The sequence below is a fragment of the Rhododendron vialii genome, chromosome 5a, assembly GCF_030253575.1.
Source record: "Rhododendron vialii isolate Sample 1 chromosome 5a, ASM3025357v1".
NCBI lineage: Eukaryota > Viridiplantae > Streptophyta > Magnoliopsida > Ericales > Ericaceae > Rhododendron > Rhododendron vialii.
In genome coordinates this window covers 40,484,478-40,504,643 of record NC_080561.1, presented here as the reverse complement: position 1 = coordinate 40,504,643, position 20,166 = coordinate 40,484,478, and the positions used below count along the sequence as shown (strand labels likewise).

The window sequence follows — 20,166 nt, the reverse complement described above, 5'->3', positions numbered from 1 at the left end:
ATCAACACAGAAAGATGAGGAAATACTCTTCTCATCAGTTCTATGATAATGACATGCGACTTTGTTAAGCCTTTGTTGCTTTATAGAGTTTTAGTAACGTGGCTGTTAGTGATTGAAAGATTTTTATAGCAGAGTCCAGACTCAAGACCCATCTAACAAACATGGATAGAGAAAGGAAAATTTCTATCGAAATTGATAACTCTGCCGTGTTACCTTGTTAAGTTATTGTCACATCATACTTGGTCCCCCAAAGATATATGTCCAGGTGCAGACACAAGGATGGAGCTAGGGGGTTTAGTAGGGGTAGTCACCATAACAAGAATTTTAGAAATGCAATTATTATATGTAAAAAAAGTTATCCCTAACTTATATAGACTCACTACTGCTAGATTTTTTTTCGTTATTTTTTTCTATATAAAATAGTCCCATATCCTCAATTTTTTTGAAGAAATGAGACCCAAAATAGTATTTCAAAACTATATTAGTCTTTTTTGTACTCTATGTGCAAATGACAAACATCATTTACTACAGTTTTTATTATGTTATTTTAATTTTTTCTAGAGTCGATGCTTATTCATATTGCAATGCATGTTTATTTTTTTTGTATACATTTAATTTGCGGACTCGGGGATACTGCCAACCGGGGGTGCTTGGCAACTGTGTCGAGCGGCCAATCACACCATTTATGTACTTGGATTAGATCTGAGCCGTCAGTGCCGAGATGAACGGCTAGATCGGTCGCTCGACACCGCTGACAAGCACCCTGTCAAGCAAGGATGGCACCCTCGCTTGACAGCACCCCCAATCCTTTAACGGAGGAACAACTCTACAGCGGAATCGCTAAAACCACTAATATCTCTGACCAAAAAAGCCATTAATATCTTTGCTTTCTTCCTCTGATGTAGTTCGGATACCATCTGCCATGGGAATATATTTGTGGTTGGATTATTTTTTTTTATAATAATTCTAACACCACATTCATTTACACACTCACACTCATAATAAGGGTGAGGCCCGTACACACTGGATGTATAGTGTGTGCGGGCTCCACCATTGTTGTGAATATAGGTACGTAAATGAGTGTATAAATAGGTGTGACGGTAAAAAGACTCTTTTTTTTTTGGATCTCTGGTTGGGGTTTGTTCTTAAAGATAAAGAGTAAATTTCACGCACACCCCCTGAGGTTTGCATTGTTATATCTTATAACAATGAACTGTGCTACACACACAGCGATCTGTACAAAGATTGTGCACAGATTTCGTTGTGGGATCCACCACGGATCCCACACAAATCATTCGAGTCGTTCATTAAATGTAAAACATTTTTTTAAGGGTTCCCGTAAAAAATAAGCTCAATCCAATACCTATAGGTGCTTCATCCAACCATCTAACTTTTCATTCAGGTTTTCGGATAATGAAAAGTTATATGATTGGATCAAGCACCTATAGGTATCGGATTGAGATTATTTTTCACAAGGACCCTCGAAAAAATGTTTTACATTTAATGAACGGCTCGGATGATTTGTGTGGGACCCGTGGTGGGCCCCACAAAGAAATCTGTGCATAATCTGTGCACAGATTGTAAGGAAAATGATGGCCAATAATGTGTTTTGATAATTAATACCCACCAGAATCTAAGAAAATGACGGCTATTAATTATCAAAACACGTCATTGACCGTCATTTTCCCAGATTTGTAAGGAGAGAGGGCATGGACAAAGTGGGCTTTAGCCCATAGATCATGAGGGCGCTCAAAGGGCTGGGTACAGATGTGGGTTGGGCTTGGGCCTTTCTACAATAATATCCTTTTGGGCCAATTTTTTTTCAACTAATTATTCATTTATTGTAATACAAATTTAGTTTTTACCCGAATTGGTGTGTGCGTTACCCCAACAAGCAGGTTTTCCTGAAACGGCGTGTCTATGAATAGTTGCACCCGTGTCTTCCCCGGGGACGAACAGTCGCGACCCACACCCTTTCCGTTGTCCGACCAGTTGCCAATTTTTGCCAATATTCGGACTTTGTGCTAGAAACTGCAATGACGAGTTGGTTTGCTCTGTGTGTAGACTGTCAATATTTCTTCTATAAGTGGTGATTGTATTCCAAGAGGCAGACGCTCGACAATCGCAAGTACCAGGCGAGGGCAAATTCCAACTTTGCGAAACAATGACAACCCTGACCTTGTTGTCTTGGTCATGACATGTTTCTCCGACATATATCATCAAGTTTTCTTTCTGCAACGTATTGAATTTCGGCAGGTTGTGAATTTGGTAGTATTTGATTACGTTAATTAAAAATCGATTTTGTTTGTGATTGCACGAATCCGTTACAGTTCTATACATTTTAGGGCAAATTTCACTGACCTCCCCTGAGGTTTCTGACACGAACAGAAACCTCCTCTGAGGTTTTTGAAATGACACTGCCCTCCCCTCCTTTACCCGACAATACCAAGGGACCCCCCTGCCGTTAACTTTCCGTTAGAAAATGGATGGAAAAGGTGATGTTGTACTACACTTTTTACAATACCTATACTACTCTCATCAGACTCTTTACCCCTCTCATTTATAAAATATAAAATACAAACATTTTTACACTTTGCGCTCATTTCACTTTGAGATTTTATCCTTATTTAAAAGGATTCATATTTGTTAATTTTCTGTCAAACTCTTGTGAATTATTGGTTCGTCTTGATAAGAGGAATTGAAAAAAGTAAAAAATTAAGACTTTTACCAAATATTTTGAGAAATTCAATATTTTGGGTAAAAGTAATAAATTTATACTCTTTTGATTCCTCTCGTTGAGACAAACCAATAATCCACAAAAATTTAACGCAAAACTAGCAAATACGAAAAAAATTCAAATATGAACAAAAACCAAAAAGCCTAAAAAGCCCCACAAACAAGCCCGCACGAAAAAAAAATTTGTGGGTTTGTTTGTGGGATTTTTAGGCTTTTTAGTTTTTGTTCATATTCAATTTTTTCATGCAGGCTTGTTTGTGGGATTTTTAGGCTTTTTGATTTTTGTTCATATTTGAATTTTTTTCGTATTTGCTAGTTTTGCGTTAAATTTTTGTGGATTATTGGTTTGTCTCAACGAAAGGAATCAAAAGAGTAAATTTATTACTTTTACCCAAAATGTTGAATTTCTCAAAATATTTGGTAAAAGTCTTAATTTTTTACTTTTTTCAATTCCTCTTATCAAGACGAACCAATAATTCACAAGAGTTTGACAGAAAATTAACAAATATGAATCCTTTTAAATAAGGACAAAATCTCAAAGTGAAATGAGCGCAAAGTGTAGAAATGTTTGTATTTTATATTTTATAAATGAGATGGGTAAAGAGTCTGATGAGAGTAGTATAGGTATTGTAAAAAGTATAGTACAACATCACATTTTCCATCCATTTTCTAACGGAAAGTTAACGGCAGGGGGGTCCCTTGGTATTATCGGGTAAAGGAGGGGAGGGCAGTGTCATTTCAGAAACCTCAGGGGAGATTTCTGTTCGTGTCAGAAACCTCAAGGGAGGTCAGTGAAATTTGCCCTACATTTTAGTATAGTCCGTTACCATTCTCAAATCAAACTGAGCCGATTACCTCTAAAAATGAAACCAAACACCATTTTGGTCTGATTTTCCTTTTCCGTTCTGTTTAACATGTTTTCCTTTCACCCTAGCTACGACCAACACCTATCATGATCAATTCACGGCCAATATCACCACCATAGCAAACCACACCACCACATTGAGTCACCGTATCTCTACCGCCTGCGTAGCACATGACGACCAATTATAAAAATTAGAAGGGAACGATTATGAATAAAATTACTGACACTAACTTAGTTATCAAATGATTAAAATCATTTGACCTCTTAATATTTCTATCAAATAATTTTTCAATTTAACAACTTCAGCATTCAATTTCAATATACTTGTTATTTTTCCGTTTCATTTTTATCAAACAAAGCTTCACATAGTACATTTTATTATTTTCATTTTGATATGACACCTCGTATACTTGAGTAAGATATTTCTCCTATGATCAATGGTATCAACGTAACTTTAAAACAAAATTGCGTCGGAAATCCACGTACATCGAAAGGAGGATCGAGATACAGTTGTATTTTAAAATTGTGTTCGTACACTTTTTGAATGTGGTGGCTTACTGATGAAACGACGTCGCATACGGGAAGTCCAAGGTCTCTGACCATTCGTTTCTATCGTACATAAGATAGTCAAACTCTCTCCCGCGTCAAATGCATCCCCTGCTCTCCTTCTTACAACCACCATACCAAAACCCTAGCACTAATCTACTCTACTCTACTATGCTCTCCCTAACCTACTTCCCTCTCTCTCCTCCCCTCATCACCAGTCCCACTCTCTCTCCTCTCCCACCCCTCCTCCTCCGCCTCCACCACCGCACCGTCTCCCGCCTCCTCTGCTCCGCCGCCCAGAATGTTGCAATAGACGATTTCGTCGGGGGAAGAGTGGAGGAAGACGACGTCGTCAGCCTGCCGGCGGGGCTGAGGTGGGAGGCGATGCCGGAACACGTGGCGGTGATCATGGACGGGAACAGGAGGTGGGCCCGGACGAGGGGGTTGCCGGTTGTGGCGGGTTACGAAGCGGGGTTGAGGGCGCTGAAGGGGATGGTGGAGCTGTGTTGCAGGTGGGGGATTAGGGTTCTTACCGTCTTCGCTTTCTCTTCTGATAACTGGCTTCGACCCAAGGTCAGATTTTTAACTGTGCGTATTCGATTGAGTGTGAATTTCGTATGTATTTCTGTGCCTGTGTGTGTGAGAGAGTAGGGCTGCGAATGATTAACCGAGCTTCTTGCTAACTGTTAGAGGCTCAGCTCAGTAAAAGCTCGTTCGAGTTTGATTGGTATGTTATGCAAACGGAACTTGACCCTCGATTTTAGGCTCGTTTAATAAATGAGCCAAGCTGACAGTATTTGGCTTGATGAGCTCAAGAACATAGAGTATATTTGTATAATGAAAATTTCATGTATAACTTGAATATGTATAAACATATATAACTTGTATGTATGATATTATATATGTGTGTAATTAAAATTTTATAACTTGTGTGTTTGTATGAACTCTACATACATGCGCTGTAAATTTATTTTGAAAATTTCATCTATAACTTGAATACGAATAAAGATATATAACTTGTATATGTCTGAAATTATATATACGAACACAATGTACGTAATGAAAATTTTATAACCTATGTATGTATGAACTCTACATGTACTATAACTTTGTGTATGTTTTCTTCCAGACACGGATCCGATTACAGAGCGGTTGGATATTTGTGAATCTTAAGTGGATCGTATGTGACCCACTTTATTGAATGCTTCCTGACAAGTTTGCGCCCAGACATTTATGTCTTTGGACCTGGAGTTGTTGTATATGTGTGGCTCTTAGGTGCATTGTATGGGACCCATATTAAACGTTGCGTCTGGTTCTGGGTATGTAGCACTCTTATTGTGAAATTTCTTTGACGGTGGTCTGTTTCTGTTGGGGTTTTGCAGGTAGAAGTAGGGTTCTTGATGAGGTTACTTGAAAGAGGAATGAAGGATGAAGTAAACAATTTCATGAGGTACATTTTCTTTTAAGTCAAATGAAGTTTAGTTCAATTTTTTTATTCATATTTGTGTGTTAGATTTTAGTTAAGATATAATATCAAGAAAAAGCTATAATTTAAGTCCCACTGATTCAAATGATTTCTTCACACGAACAAGCCTATGGTGATACAACTTAGTATAATCTAAGAGCAAAAATCAGATTATCCTAGAGCGAAAGCATCTTGCTAGAAGCATATTAATGGCAGAGCAGACAACAATTTCATCATGCATTGCCATAGACATAACTATGTTCATGTTATTCCTTTACTGTGTCCATTCTTGTACAAAATGTACAAAAATTTAACGTATTTGGAGGTGGAAGTCCTCACTGGTTTTCGTGTTTATGTTAGTTATGTGGCTGAATTGTCCTTCATGTAAATGGCATCATCAATGTATCATCAGTTACTCCCTCATTTTTGTCTTTGCAGGTTTGCATTCTTCTTGTTAAAGCTTGATTGTGAAGCACCATAGGTGGACAACATAACCGAGAATTGTATCTGTTCAGAAATTGCTCATGCCAAAATCTCTTGGTGAACATACTAGCATTTATTTCCAGTTTTCCTGAGGAGGCACCAATTTAAGTAATTTTAGTCTTGATTTTAACTTGTCGATTTTCTGTGGATTGGGACTTCATTTAAATCGGCCATTTCAAGTTGAAAAATCTCCTCCGTGATCATTTCTATTGGTCATCACTGAGAGTTTATCATTAAATTTCAGAAAGCTCTACGGGTGACGTGATTGGTGCCACCAATGATGGCACATTAGATGGTACCCAAAATTATGATCCTCATATCATTACTCTCATTCTTAGTGTTCTCATTTCTTTCTACTTGGATGCCTTCACCTTTTTTAACATTCAAATGGATGTACCTGATAGTTTTGCTATATATGCTTGAAAAAGCAGCTAATCTGATGGTTTTCAGCAGGGATAATATTCGGTTTTCTTGTATCGGGGATACATCGAAGCTCCCAGATTCAGTGAAGGAACTGATAACCTATGCTGAGGAGAGGACAAAGCATAATTCAGGACTCCAATTGATTGTAGCAGTTAGCTACAGTGGCAAATATGACATTGTGCAAGCATGTCAAAGCATTGCTTTGAAAGTTAAAGATGGTGTTATTGAACCTGAAGACATTAATGAGTTTCTAATAGAGCAGGAATTGCAAACAAACTGTGCAGAGATGCCAAACCCTGATCTACTTATACGAACTAGTGGCGAGCTTAGAGTTAGCAACTTTTTGCTGTGGCAGTTGGCATATACTGAGTTGTACTTCACCCAATCGCATTGGCCTGATTTTGGAGAAACCGAATTTGTAATGGCTTTACGATCCTTTCAGCAAAGGCAGAGACGATATGGTGAGCGAGATTCTTGAATTACAATACCTACCATACCAACCTTTCTTGTTATTGTGGAAGTAGAGTACAGAGATTGACAAAACTGTGGGTGCATTTGGAATCGAACTGAAGGAGCATTAGCTTTTGGTTGCTCTGGAATCAGTAATTTTTTGGAAAGAGATAAACAGTTCGGTGTCCAAATGAGATGTCACAGCTAAAGCAGTCTATCATGCAATTCCTGATTCCTTATGAATGAAGGATGTCTTCTGGGAATAAGATAATATTGCGCTTGAAATACCTGGGGTCTGGAAATTAACTACTACTCAGCATCAGGGTTGATGCACAGATTGAAGATTGCTTCAGAATGACTCGTGAGGATATCGTGCGGAAATTCACATGTCCATCAACCAAGAATAGCTATTGGAAGGAGTCTATCAGAAATCAGAAAAGTTGTTATCCGGGAAAAATCTAGTCCCGAAGGCACTCTATACGGTTACAGATTCATAATTTTGTTTTTTTCAACACGAAAAGCCTCCGTGTACTTTTTCCGAACATGTTCGAAGATACAACAAAGGGTTGGTCCTAGTTTACTCTACAAACTGATATCGAGGTACAAATGTCGGTCCATTCTATTTTTTCATCTTCTTCTTCTTGTTATCCTGTGCCTCACTTAATCTTGTACATAATACTTGCTCATCAGAAATATGGAGGTGTTCGAGAGCGATTATTTTTGAGATTGTTTGTAGATTATAACAATTCCAGAAATGCAGTGAATTTGCTTCTCTCTTTTGTTTTCCCTGTTTCACATATGGACCATTGGTTTGCTTATAATATGTTCCTTTCGTTGAATAAATTCAAATGAGTTTTGAGCAACTGCAAGTCAGAAATGTGGGCTGATTGGCCTGACACAGTGATTTCCTTCCCGCAAGCTGAGCCTAAGCTTGCTTTGCGTGTACGATGAGTGGATAAAGATGGAACCCACCACAAGTCATGGAAAAACCAAGATTCCATTGTGATTCAAGTTAGAAAGTGGGTGAATCTTAAGACTCTTGAGCAAATAGCTGACGAACACACGTTTGATTGCCAGATTATTTTCTAAGAAGGATTGGATAGGATGGGATGGAGAATAGGCATAGAGAGGATAAGTGGGGTTCACGAATTATTGGGATAGGATAGGATAGGATGGGATCAGATTATTGGGTCTTACTAGGTTCAGTTCTTTGTTCGAATTTGAACATCAGATTTGGACTACAAGCCGAAGGGAACTATATTTTCTACATTTAGTTGAAGTTTTTTACTGGTCAGGAATGAATATGTTGGATTGAAATCTCACAGACCTTTTTACAAATGAATTCTAAGGGTGGGCGCTTGTTTGACAAGATTAATAGTGAAGGGCCATATTAGTTAATAGAATGCAACATTATATACCTCTTTAGGATATCAGTATACATAGATTCTTAGAGTTCATTTGTTTGACAAAACCAATAGTGAAAGGTCATATGATTTCATAGGATATATAATTCCATCGAAATTTATAGTGATGAGATTAATAGTACTGGCAATTCTGATGGTGTTGTATGTCGTACCCTACGTGTTGTATATTTGTAAGGTATTCAGAGTGTATATCCAATGCTAGTTTAATCTAGGTCATGAGAATTTTAACAAAACATTATATATCTGGCATCTTTTGATTGGTAGTTCACTCCTTGTTCATATTTGGTACTTCCTCCGTCCCTTTTTAAGTGTCCCGCTTCGTAACTCCAATTTATTAAGAAAACATCATCATTACATCTTTCACATCAACTTTTATCTCTACTTTCTCTACTTACCCTCACATCATCATTACATTTTTATTCACTAACTTTTCAAAATAGAATATACTTTTAGAGGCAAAATGAAAAATGTATCAACTTTTACCCACTAACTTTACAAAATAGATACTTATTAAGGGACATTCCAAAATGGAATACTAGACTTTAAAAAGAAGACGAAGGGAGTACTTAAAACAAATGATACCTTAACAAATGAGGCCTCTTTTTAAGGTTTGGGTCCCAATGAATTGAAACCCCATTATTGTGCCCTTAGAACTCATTAGTAACATCTATTTTTTTATGTCGCAACGTCAGGAGTGTCCAGATCAGCCTATGTGCATTTTTACTGATTCCCTTTCTGGTCTAGTCAAAGGCACATCATCGACACTTGAACTAGAAGATTCATAAAAGATTTCTTTCTTGCAACATCACCTCAATAATCAAACCCTAGTAGTCATGTAGTAGGAGTACTATCTCTCTTGTGTAATGATACAAGATGTAAATGAGATTAAATTATTTTCACCGGCAGTGGAAAACTTTACTTTTCCACCATCACTTTTTTTGGTCATATCTTGTGTTTATTGTTGATTTGAACCGTTCATTTTATAGACCGCACATAGTAGTGTATCCATGCAAAAAAATAAACTTGATCGGACATCGATAAGAGTATCAAAAATTGAATTTTGCTTTGTAAAATGGATAGTTTATCTTTATTATTATTGACAGAAATCAGATCGTCTATTTTATAAACTAAAATCCAAATTTTGATATATCTGTCGACTTCCGATCAAGTTGATTTTTTTGCATGTCAATACTATATTGCATGTCTTAGAAATATGAACGGTTAGATCACAACAAAATATGGCTTTTTACCACTAGGTACAGAAAATAAAAAATCTTTCCCACTAGGTCACCTCTAATTAATGAAACATCAAAACTCTATGAAAGTACCTAAGACCATGAAAGTGCCCAAACCCTAAGGTACCCTATAAAAGTGCCCAAACCCTAGAGTACCCTATAAAAGTGCCTAAACCATAGGGTATCTTATGAAAATGTCTAAACCCTAAGGTACCCTATAAAAGTGCATAAATCGCTAAAACCCTATAATAAGAAAGTGCACCTATGAAAGTGTCTAAACCTAAACCCTAGGGCTCTATGAAAGTGCTTAACTTAAACCCTAGGGTATTCTAACCCCTAAAATCCTAAGGTACCCTAAAATTCTATGGTATCCTAAAACCTAATGTACCTTAAGGTTTTAGGGTACCCTAAAATCCTAGGGTGACACTTCCATTAATAGTAAATGTATTTTCTGTATCTAGTGATAATTAAGTATTCTATCTTACCTGAATGGGAAATACTTTTTATTTTCTGTACCTAGTGGTAATAATCTCAATAATATAAACACTCGGCGGGACCCATAATAGGCGGTGGAAGAAAAATAAAATTTTACACCGACGGTGGATATAATTTATTCTTGATGTAAATTAGATTTTGCCGTCTTTGTTTAGCCTTTTTTTGTTCTCTAAAAAAATTAGTTGACGTGTGTGTTTTTGGAAGCAAATGGTTGCGTCCCACTCTACAAATGACGCCGAATGATTGTTGTTTTTTCAGAGCTGAGGTTGGCAAGTCATTATCATGGGTAACCAATAATATAAGGGGGGCAATTAATTATCCTTAAGTTATTCTATTTGGTAAATCGATTCTTAAGAAACTTAATTGCCATTTGCTTGAAGGTTAAGCTTTTACTCTCACCTTTCATTTCTTCTTCACATCAGTTTGAATGTCGGGCTGGATCTACTATAACATTTAAAAAATAAAAATAAAAAAATCTTTGTTGTTTTATAATTAGAAAAATGAGGAGGAAGTGGATACCTATATATTCTATTTGTTGTTTTGTTGTGGAGCTCGCGGCTGAAAATAGAGGATTATGCGACAGATGGCTCCTTAATAATTAGTTCGGAAATTTTCCCCTTGAATAATTGTGGATAGTTTTTTGCTATTTGTTGAGTTTCCTCTTGCCTGCTTATGAAAAATTCTACGATCGAGCAAGTGAAGTTGCTGGTTGTAGAAAGTCCAAGAAACAGTGCATGTATTAAAAATTTAGCACAGTTCCACATTTATAAATGGAAAATAATTTTCACACTTCCTTTTTTTATTATGACACTTTTTTCCTTGTCTTTTAGTGAAAAAATGCATATGAAAGATTCACTAAAAGCTGATAAATAAATAAAAAAGATTCACTAAAAGACAAAAAAAAGTGTCATAATAAAAAAAAGAGACCCGGAGGCGGTGTAGTGCACCTCCCGCACTACACGTGTAGTGCGGCTAATCCGGCCGTCCATCTCGGCAATAGACGGCTCGGATTTTCATTCAAATAATGGACGGGTAGGATTTGTAAAAGTTTAGATTATATCCAATCATTCATTGTCAAGATCAATGACCTGTGTACACCTTACAGGACGCCTTACAGGACCGTGCACACCAGGATTTCCAAATCCTTAAAAAAGGGATTGAAAATCATTTCCCTTCTAAAACTTGATCGAACTTGTTATTTGCTGTGAATGGAGTATATAGGATTTGATGAGAGAAATAATACGAAAAATGTATGTTTGTAGGTGCAGTTTTTTGGGGTTCGGACACTCTTCGGTCTAAGTTTTGGTGACAATCTTGTTCCGTTTGGATTTTGAGAAAGATTTTTTAAAGTAATAAATGAAGAGAGATAGATAAAAAAAAATTATTAAAAACCATGCCTGGGAGTTTTGGGATCCCAAAATGAACAAGGCCCAAAGACTCCAAATCTAGACCATATCACCATACATTGGGATAATCAATGGTTGAGATTCATACAGACTCTCAACGGTAAAAATCTCCGAGCAGATTCGAACCTTTAATTGCAGTAATGGACAATCCGTATTTGGCTTATCCTGTCCAATCCAATCCAAATTAATTAAGCATTGGAGGATCCAATTCCTTATTTTGGTGGTTTCCAAAATAAGTACTTATTTTTTAAGAACCTATTTTCAATATGCTTTAGTGAAATTAAAAAATAAGTAATATGGATCTTGATTGATAGATCTCGACGAGATCTTTTGAACAATGTAAAAAAAATTAAAAAATTATTTTCATAAATACATTATTTTTGAGGTTGAAAATTGAAAATAAGTACTTAATTTTTATGAAGGAAAAGTGGGAGATTTAGTGATAAGTCCACTATAGATATTTCACAAGTCTATAAATTCACCTAATAGTTTTGTAAAGCCACAAGTCCACATAACCTAAACCCTATGGTACCCTATATATGAAAGTACCTAAAATCCTAAACCCTATGAAAATGTCTAAACTACTAAAACCCTATAATAGGAAAGTGCATCCTAAAACCTTATAAAAATGCCTAAACCCTAGGGTACCCTATTCTATAATAAAAAAGTTCATCTTAAAATCTTATGATTGCTTAAACCCCAGGGTACCCTAAAATAGACTTGAGACCTTACAAAATTAATAGATGTATTTATAGGCTTATGAAGCTCACATAATGGACCTAAGATTAATTTACTAAAATTCTAAAAGTGGAACACCACCTAAGATAACGGTGATCATCAAGAACCTAATTAATGTGTGATTTTATTGTTAGATGGTTTGATTGATGAGATTTCTTAATCTCCATTAGATGAACATAGTATTTTCAAATAGGTAAGAAACTTGACTTTTTTATGCTATGATATGAGAACCTAACGTAAATTTATTGGAACAGTGGAGAGGATCCTGTACACCGCATTGTGGTACATACCGTTTATTTTAAAGATTGTCGAGATCATTGATCATGCCAAAAAGTCATATGATCTATACTCCATGTCAATTACGGTTTGGTATGTTTTCGAAACGCCTTTGTACTAAATGAATGCATTTCAATTCAGTACTATTTTGTGTTTTTTTATATTTTTTTTTCAACATGAATACTTTCCAAAGATATCAACCGATACATGATGCACAAGATTTTTGACATACATAGTATTCTCAACGAGCTCAAAAAAGTAAACGATTTCTGTCCCATAGTGGACTCAAAAAGAGCTCACAATGGACCCAACAGGAGTATACTCATTTTTGTTTTTTCTGATATTTATGCACACGTGTAAATTTTGGAGACTTCTATTAAGTGATTGGTGATGCTTTAATAAAGATTTGGAGGACGCGATCCCCAATTAAAATAAAGGTGTAAGGCTTTTTTTTTTCTCGAACTTTCATGGATTATAAAAACTTACTAATTGCGTTCTGGTAAATTTATTTGTCTAGAAGTTATTTTGGTATTTTTATTTTCCGTAATTTTCTGTTTTGTTTTTTGTTGTAATTTTTAGAATTATAATCGTTCGTCTCAACGAGACAAATTGAAAAAATATAAAAACATGAACCGATGTTGGAAAAAGTTTATATAAGACGACACTTTAGACAAAAAAAAAAGACTGCTGTTTGGTTATTTTTTTCGTCTCTAGTGAACTTTTTTCACTTTTAGTCATAATTTTTTTACTTTGCAGACTCCTCTTGCCGAGACGGACGATTAATTCAAAAAATATAATGCAAATTCTAACAAAAATTTTAAAAAAGAACAAACACACACAAAAGAAAGAAAAAAAAAAACAAGTTTACAATAACTCACCCTTATATTATCTTTAAACTCGATAATAGGCTAGATTAGCTCAGTTGACCTCTCTTATTCCTTTTTTTTGTTGTTTTTTAGTAACTTTCTCCTATTTTAACTGTTCAATTTGACGTAATTCACACGATACTTGTACGTATTTTCATATATTAATTAAGAGAGAGAAAAAAAATATTTCAACCACTCTTATCCAACACAATAAGGAAATATAAGTGATATTGTAGTGGTTGTAATCACCAAACTCGCAAGGTAGTATTAATTAACGGTCCTGGGACACCTTACATGTCGCGGTGTAACAATTTCGGGAGTCCAGAGTGAGACGTAAGAAATGTCGGATGTAAAAGTCTCGAGTTTTTAAATCATTGATTGGGAAAAAAAAAATTAAGTTGTTTAAATCACCGATAACAGTCGGCTGTAAACCGATCTGTGAATGAAAAACAGACCACTACGTAACGGGAACCGATTGGTACACATGCGTGTTTGCATCTCACATTGTCACCGGACTATCAAAAGGCGCACAAACTGTTACGTATCACCTAATATGGTACGTAAGGTACAATTATTAAAAGCATGTTCAAACTAGTACAATATAATGTCACGCTTGGAATGATTTTTTTTCCAAATAGTTTGTATACATCAACAGGGTTAAAGAGGAGTTAGTTGTAGCAACCCGACCCGGCTAACCTGCTAACCATTCACTTAATTACGTGGCTAAAAAGATTAACCTCAAGTAATAGTAGGTGGTCGGATTCTTTTATATTTCATTTAATTCTTTACAATTTTCCCGATGTGGGACTGTAGCCCATTATGGGCTCTCACATTAGTACGTTAGTTTACGGTGGGTTTCAGATGCTATCTATAACTCTGAATTCTAAAGCACACATGACGGGGTTCAATTCAAATCCTAGTATCCCACGTGGAAAGGATCAAGAGATGGTAACTTGGCTAGAGTCCATTGATATAAGGCTTGGATTCAAAAATCAGTTTGTTTTTTTTTTTTTTGGGCTTTTTGCATGTGTGTCACGTGTCAGTCAGTTTATGAGACAAGTCATCACCTTTCCTAGGAGGTCTGTGGTTGGTTTGTCTTTGCTCACGACCACACCCGGCTCTGTTGAGTTGTTGCCACATATAGCAATTAACCATGCTGTCATGTCTTTCTCTAACATATTCCGGAGCGTAAAAACTCGACAAATTTTTGGGTGCCGGATGGGTACCACGTGGTTTTTATTCGTCACATCTAAGGCGTCTATTTCTATTTTGGACTGCTCGATTTGGAGAGGAAAAAAGAAGAGAGAAAAAGAAGAGAGGGTTTTAATTTGAACTGTCCAACACACTTTTAAATTATCCGAATGAGCTGTTCGAACACTACGTGTGCACACCACGTGATACCCAACCGAAATCAGTCCAAATGACGTGAATGTCTTAGCACTCACATTTCTCGTGTTCGTTCGGCAATTATGTGTCGGCCAAATTTTGTTTGATACAGTATGTAGGGTCTGAGGAATGCTTTTTGTGACTTCACTGTGATCGTATCGGACCATATTTTGATTAATTAGTCCATAAAGTTATTACTACGAGTTTTTTTTTTTTTGTTTTCAAATGTGAGAATTTATATTCAATAGTGAGGCAAAAGTCTACACAACAAAGAGAAATCTCATTAGGGGGCAAATGGGCAACTACAGATCAAACAAACCATTAGAGAAGACAATCAGAACACAGTATGTGCAATACTATTTTAAACTCGCCTAGCGACATCAGATTCGCAAATAATAAAACTAATACTGAGCCCATGACCAACAAACCACCGGACTAAACCCGGACAGAAACCGGACTAAATTAGGACGAAAAAAAATAAAGTAAAAAAAAAAATACACTTCCCTTCGTCATTAAACAACCCTTCTCTTGCCTAGCCCCCTACCGATTAAGCTCCTAAGTCAGCGACCCATGAAGCCACCGGCGACTACGAACCCAGAAGCGGTGCGACGGCGAATGACAAACGATTTTGGTGGAAAAGGGCGAAGGGAAACCAGATCTGAAGGCAGGAATTGATCCTTCCCCTCCCACTGCCCATATTTGGGTATAAACCCAAGAAAGAGGGGAATGCGAAGAGAAAGTGTAACGGCTGTTTTAGGGTTAGAGAGAGATACTTGTGTTTATTACTATGAGTTACTGCCATGTAAAATGAAAAAATCAAATTAACCTACGGTCTTGGTCAATAAAAAAATCGATCGTGCACATATATAATTTGTTGATAATTTGCTAATTTACGTGTATTTTGACTAATTATTACGAGATTAATTGTACTGTCCGCAGTGGAGAGCTAAATTAATCACAACTATAGGTCGTTGTTAGTTAGTTAGTAGCACTACTTTTGAAGACTACCAACACATGTACACTAGTAGTATCCAAATTACTCTCTTTATTATTCACTTGGGTATTCAATTGAAAATAAATTTTTTAGGTGCTCTAGAGTTACTCCCACGTGACAAATAGGATTTGAATTACTCATTCTTATCATTCACTTGGATTTTTATTTAATTAAAAAAAAAATTTAATAGGTGCTCTAGAGTTACTACATATGAATATTGTTTATAGGTGTGGTGTTAAGGAGTGTGAGGCATCACTTGGCGATACCGATGACCCATCAATTAAAGGGCATTTCAATAAAAGGGGGGGAATTGCATGGAGAGTAAATTCTTTACGGTGCCGGTGGAAAGATCACTTTCCCACCGCTGTTATTGTGGGCTCAACTATGTGTTAATCGTTAATCTAGTTGGGCCTACAGTGTAGAAATTCATTTAAAAAAATCAGCTTGTTCGGATATCAATATATCAAATTTTGAATTTTTTTTTGTAAAATTAACGGTAATAAATAGTTTGACTTTAAAATTGTTAGCAGAATCAGATCATTTATTTTATAAACAAAAATTTAAATTTTTATATACTTATCGATGTTTGATTAAACTATTTTTCGCAAAAATATAATACTATACGGACTTTACAAGGTGAATGATTCAAATTACAGCAATACATATATGGTAAAAGCCACAATATGCTACGGTTGAAAAATAGACTTTTACACCGGCCTTGAAAGAATTTATTCTCAATCGCAAATGATATCCGGGTAATCATCGTGGAGTCGTAATACTCTCCAGTAGAAGCAGATAATACTATACTACTGCTGTGGATGACGTGCGCGCCAAGCGAAAATTGTGGGGAAAGAGGAAAGTGGAGGCCCCCACCTCATCAGCCTCGGAGTTGGGAGAGAATTTCCATTGCCAACGCAACCCCAAAACACAAACCAAGATGCATCATCCCTCCAGTGTTTTCTAGACGGAGACACCTACACCTGTTTTTATAAGTATTTATGTAGAGTTGTAGAGAGAGAAAATCGCAGCCTCTCTTTCTTTTTGTTAGAGAGAGAGGAACAGATACAGTGAATTGGGTGTCACTCTCGCACCTTTTTCTGGGTTTTGTTCCACTACAAGAAGAGACCGGTTCAAAAAGGGGCAATTTTTGGGAATTTCTTGATGTGGGTTTTTATTGGTTTTTGGTGTAAAGATTGCTATTTGGGTTTTTGAAGAGCAGAGAGAGTGGGAGGGATTTTGAGATTTGTGGTTGGGGTTTTTGTTGGATGGGAATTGGGAATTTGGAGGGAGGGCGATGAGAAAGTCTTTCAAAGATTCCCTAAAAGCTCTTCAAGCTGATATTCATCATGCTAATACCCTGTAAATCTCTCTCTCTCTCTCTCTCTCTCTCTCTCTCTCTCTCTCTCTCTCTCTCTCTGTGACCAGTAGTAAATTTCGATCAAAATTGGAGATCCATGGAGAAAAAATTCTCTTTTTCTATGACATAATGATTTTTGGTGCACAGAATATATTTGTTAATAACTGTAGCAATCTGTTGCTTGTCGGTGTGAGGTTTTATTTATTTATTTATTCTTTTCCTTTTTCCCTTTCTGATCAGAATGAACAATTGAAGCTGAAAGGTTCGAATTAGCCACAGTGCAAAAATCTGATGTCTGCTCTTATATTTTTCAGTATTTGTCTTGTGAATAATAAGGCTTGTATAAATTCAATTGGTGGAGATCTCATGATTGCTTATGAATTACTAATAGACCAAACTTGCAAATTTTCCCCTTCCTACGTATTAGATTCGAAGGTTCTGCCGAAACCCCCGGTATAAAATTCTTTTTGGCGTTGATTCCTGGACTGGGTTCGACTCTGACCCTTGTGCCATCAATCTCTATGTTGGGTCAGTCGATACGGAGCTTTTCCCCGACTTTAATTTGGGTCAGGATGGCGGGATTGCTTTGCTTTCCGAATTAGTCGGTTCGTTAGGCCAGATACGGGGGCACAAAGTTGATTTTATCGGCATCAGTATTGACTATTCCTCATTTTTTTGTCACAAGTGTGTGCTTCCTTTCCTCAAATTTAGTTTCTTCCCCCAGCACTCATGGGCTTCTTATTTGATGGTTGGACTAAAATATTTCAGAAACGGATAATTTTTTATCCGAAGGCAGAGGATTGTATTAGTTCTATTGTCAGGGCTCAATGGTCTTTTCCTTTGTTTGACTTGAGTATTTTCTCTTGAGATACAGGGCTTCTGATTATCCACAAGAATATGATGGTGCTTGCCTTCAGATGAGATTATCTTACAGTCCTTGCGCACGAATATTTCTCTTTCTTGTTCGATGGAGCGATTGTAACCTTGCCGGTGCCCTCGGATTTCTTAGAATCCTTATTTATAAGGTCAATACATTTTCTATATATGCAGCTTCTGTTGTTATGACAATTATGATTTTTTATCCATAACTTCAATTTTTTTTTTCCTGCTGACTGGGATTGAACCCCATTAACATGATGGGAATTTGCAGGCTTATGATGATGGCAAGACTACCATGTTATTACATGAAAGAAAAGCTAGTATTAGAGATTTCTACGGTGAGTGGACTTTTTATTCCGAATTTACAATGGTACTCTTACTCTCTTTGTTGTGGTACTGTAAGACCAATTCCCTGACCATTGAAGCTTTTGGGACAATTGGTAAGTTAATATCATGTCAACGCAGCAGTCGTTTTATGGAGTTCTTAGATGTTAGGTCTCTTTGTTTGCATTCATTTATTCCTGGTTGCATTATGATTTTGTTCATATAAGAACAGGTACTCGAATCACACCGTCCCTCATTATAGTATCTATCCCATTATCTGTGGGACTTCATCTCTGACCAAGGTCGAAAGACTTGTCATTCACCACCTCATGAACTCACCCTGTGGGCAGGTGTGATATTCCCCTCTTTATTGCAACTTCAGAGAGGAATCACCGATGTTGAAGATAGGAAACAGAGAGAGCTTTGTGCAGCCAAGTACCAAAGAAGAGATGAGACGGACAAGGGTAAGCTGTCCGAGATTGAGATAGAGAGAGAAGAAGAATGTGGCATATGCCTGGAGGTAAACAGCAAGGTTGTCTTCCCCAAATGCAATCATTCCATGTGTATGAAGTGCTACAGAAATTGGTGAGCAAATTGTGTTGTTGACGATTGTCAGCTGGTCGGCATACCATTATTTTCGAACTTTCTTTCTTTACTTGTTCCTGAATGTCTGATATTTTGTATGCTCTCTTCTGAAAAGGCAATGCATGCAAAATCTTCAATGCCTAAACTTTTGGCTGCCATATTAAGCTGCCGCGAGAAAAGATTGGTTATACTTGCTTTTAAGCAAGATGGTCTTTGGGATTGAGCGTGGATTTTTTAAACCATTTTACAGATATCGTATCCATGTCCAAAATCAATACTAGAAGATGCTGAATCTATCATTCCGACTCAAAGGCTTCAATGCCGAAAGTCTCAAAAAGGTTTCATGGGAACTGATTTTTGCACTCATTTTCTTCTTTCATGTGTATGCATACAATGTCTCTATGTGAAAATGTGATCAATGGAAAGGGCGTTATTTATTTATATCAATAATGCGAAGAATAAGTGTAGATTTACAGAAAGGAGTAAGAAAATAATCACTACCCTATGTTTTGGAAATCACTACCCTATTTCAATTGCCGATAGTGCGGTGCTTAAGGTGTTGATAGGATCTTTATAGATTTACATGTGCTGCACATCCCTAGCTGAATTTTAGGACACCCTTTTGGCTGTTTAGTTTGTCTTAAGGTGTTGATAGGATCTTTATAGATTTACATGTGCGGCACATCCCTAGCTGAATTTTAGGACACCCTTTTGGCTGTTTAGTTTGTGAACTTCGTCGAATTTTCAACTCCTGTAGAATTGGATTTGCTGCGTTCAAATAATCTACTCTGTTAACATTGTACCAAATATTTGCTTCAGGCGCGCTCGATCTCAGTCGTGCCCCTTCTGTCGAGATAGTCTCAAAAGAGTGAACTCCGGTGACCTTTGGATCTACACCAGCGGCTGCGAATATGTTGACCTGACTTCAATCGCAAAGGAAAATTTGAAGAGGCTGATGATGTACATTGAGAAGTTGCCTCTTGTCATTCCGGATCCAATGCTCGTGGCTTATGATCCCCGTTACCGGTGAGTAGGGCTTCTTCAGTAGCTGGAATGTTTTGTAAATGTAGATGGTTTGTTGTACATAAGTTTTCTGTTTGTTCCTCTTTTTTAGACACTCATTTGTTAACCTGTGCATACATGTTGGCCATTGTCAGCAGGCTCTACTTGGTGTTGGAACTGTATTTTATTCCATTTAAATATAGAAGAAATTCTTTATTGCCCACTTTCTTC

The 20,166-nt window shown here is 36.8% G+C and overlaps 3 protein-coding genes across 7 annotated transcripts in view; 2 read left to right on the top strand and 1 right to left on the bottom strand.

Annotated features, from left to right (window-relative positions):
• Positions 1 to 20,166, bottom strand: part of LOC131325993 (high mobility group B protein 1-like) — an 85,080-nt gene that overhangs the window by 60,007 nt on the left and 4,907 nt on the right. The window contains exon 8 of one of the 4 annotated variants that reach the window (XM_058358533.1): positions 6,911 to 7,619. The exons of the other annotated variants lie outside the window; for them this stretch is intronic. Within the exon in view, the coding sequence (XP_058214516.1) occupies positions 7,588 to 7,619 (32 nt within the window). The 3' untranslated portion in view covers positions 6,911 to 7,587. Of the gene's footprint in view, positions 1 to 6,910; positions 7,620 to 20,166 lie in introns of those variants that run through there. 4 annotated transcript variants of the gene reach the window in all.
• On the top strand, positions 4,208 to 7,753 carry LOC131325987 (cis-prenyltransferase 4, chloroplastic-like). Of its 2 annotated transcripts, none has more exons than XM_058358522.1 (3): positions 4,208 to 4,720; positions 5,530 to 5,597; positions 6,549 to 7,753. In XM_058358522.1, the coding sequence occupies exons 1-3, from the start codon at positions 4,250 to 4,252 to the stop codon at positions 6,994 to 6,996; spliced, it is 987 nt and encodes a 328-aa protein (XP_058214505.1). In that variant the 5' UTR covers positions 4,208 to 4,249; the 3' UTR covers positions 6,997 to 7,753. The 2 variants fall into 2 exon arrangements, with proteins under 2 accessions (XP_058214505.1, XP_058214504.1); XM_058358521.1 differs by having other exon boundaries at positions 4,223 to 4,720; positions 6,546 to 7,753.
• On the top strand, positions 16,587 to 20,158 carry LOC131325992 (E3 ubiquitin-protein ligase AIRP2). Its single transcript, XM_058358527.1, has 5 exons — positions 16,587 to 17,147; positions 18,020 to 18,170; positions 18,296 to 18,362; positions 18,699 to 18,933; positions 19,753 to 20,158. The coding sequence occupies exons 1-5, from the start codon at positions 17,083 to 17,085 to the stop codon at positions 19,961 to 19,963; spliced, it is 729 nt and encodes a 242-aa protein (XP_058214510.1). The 5' UTR covers positions 16,587 to 17,082; the 3' UTR covers positions 19,964 to 20,158.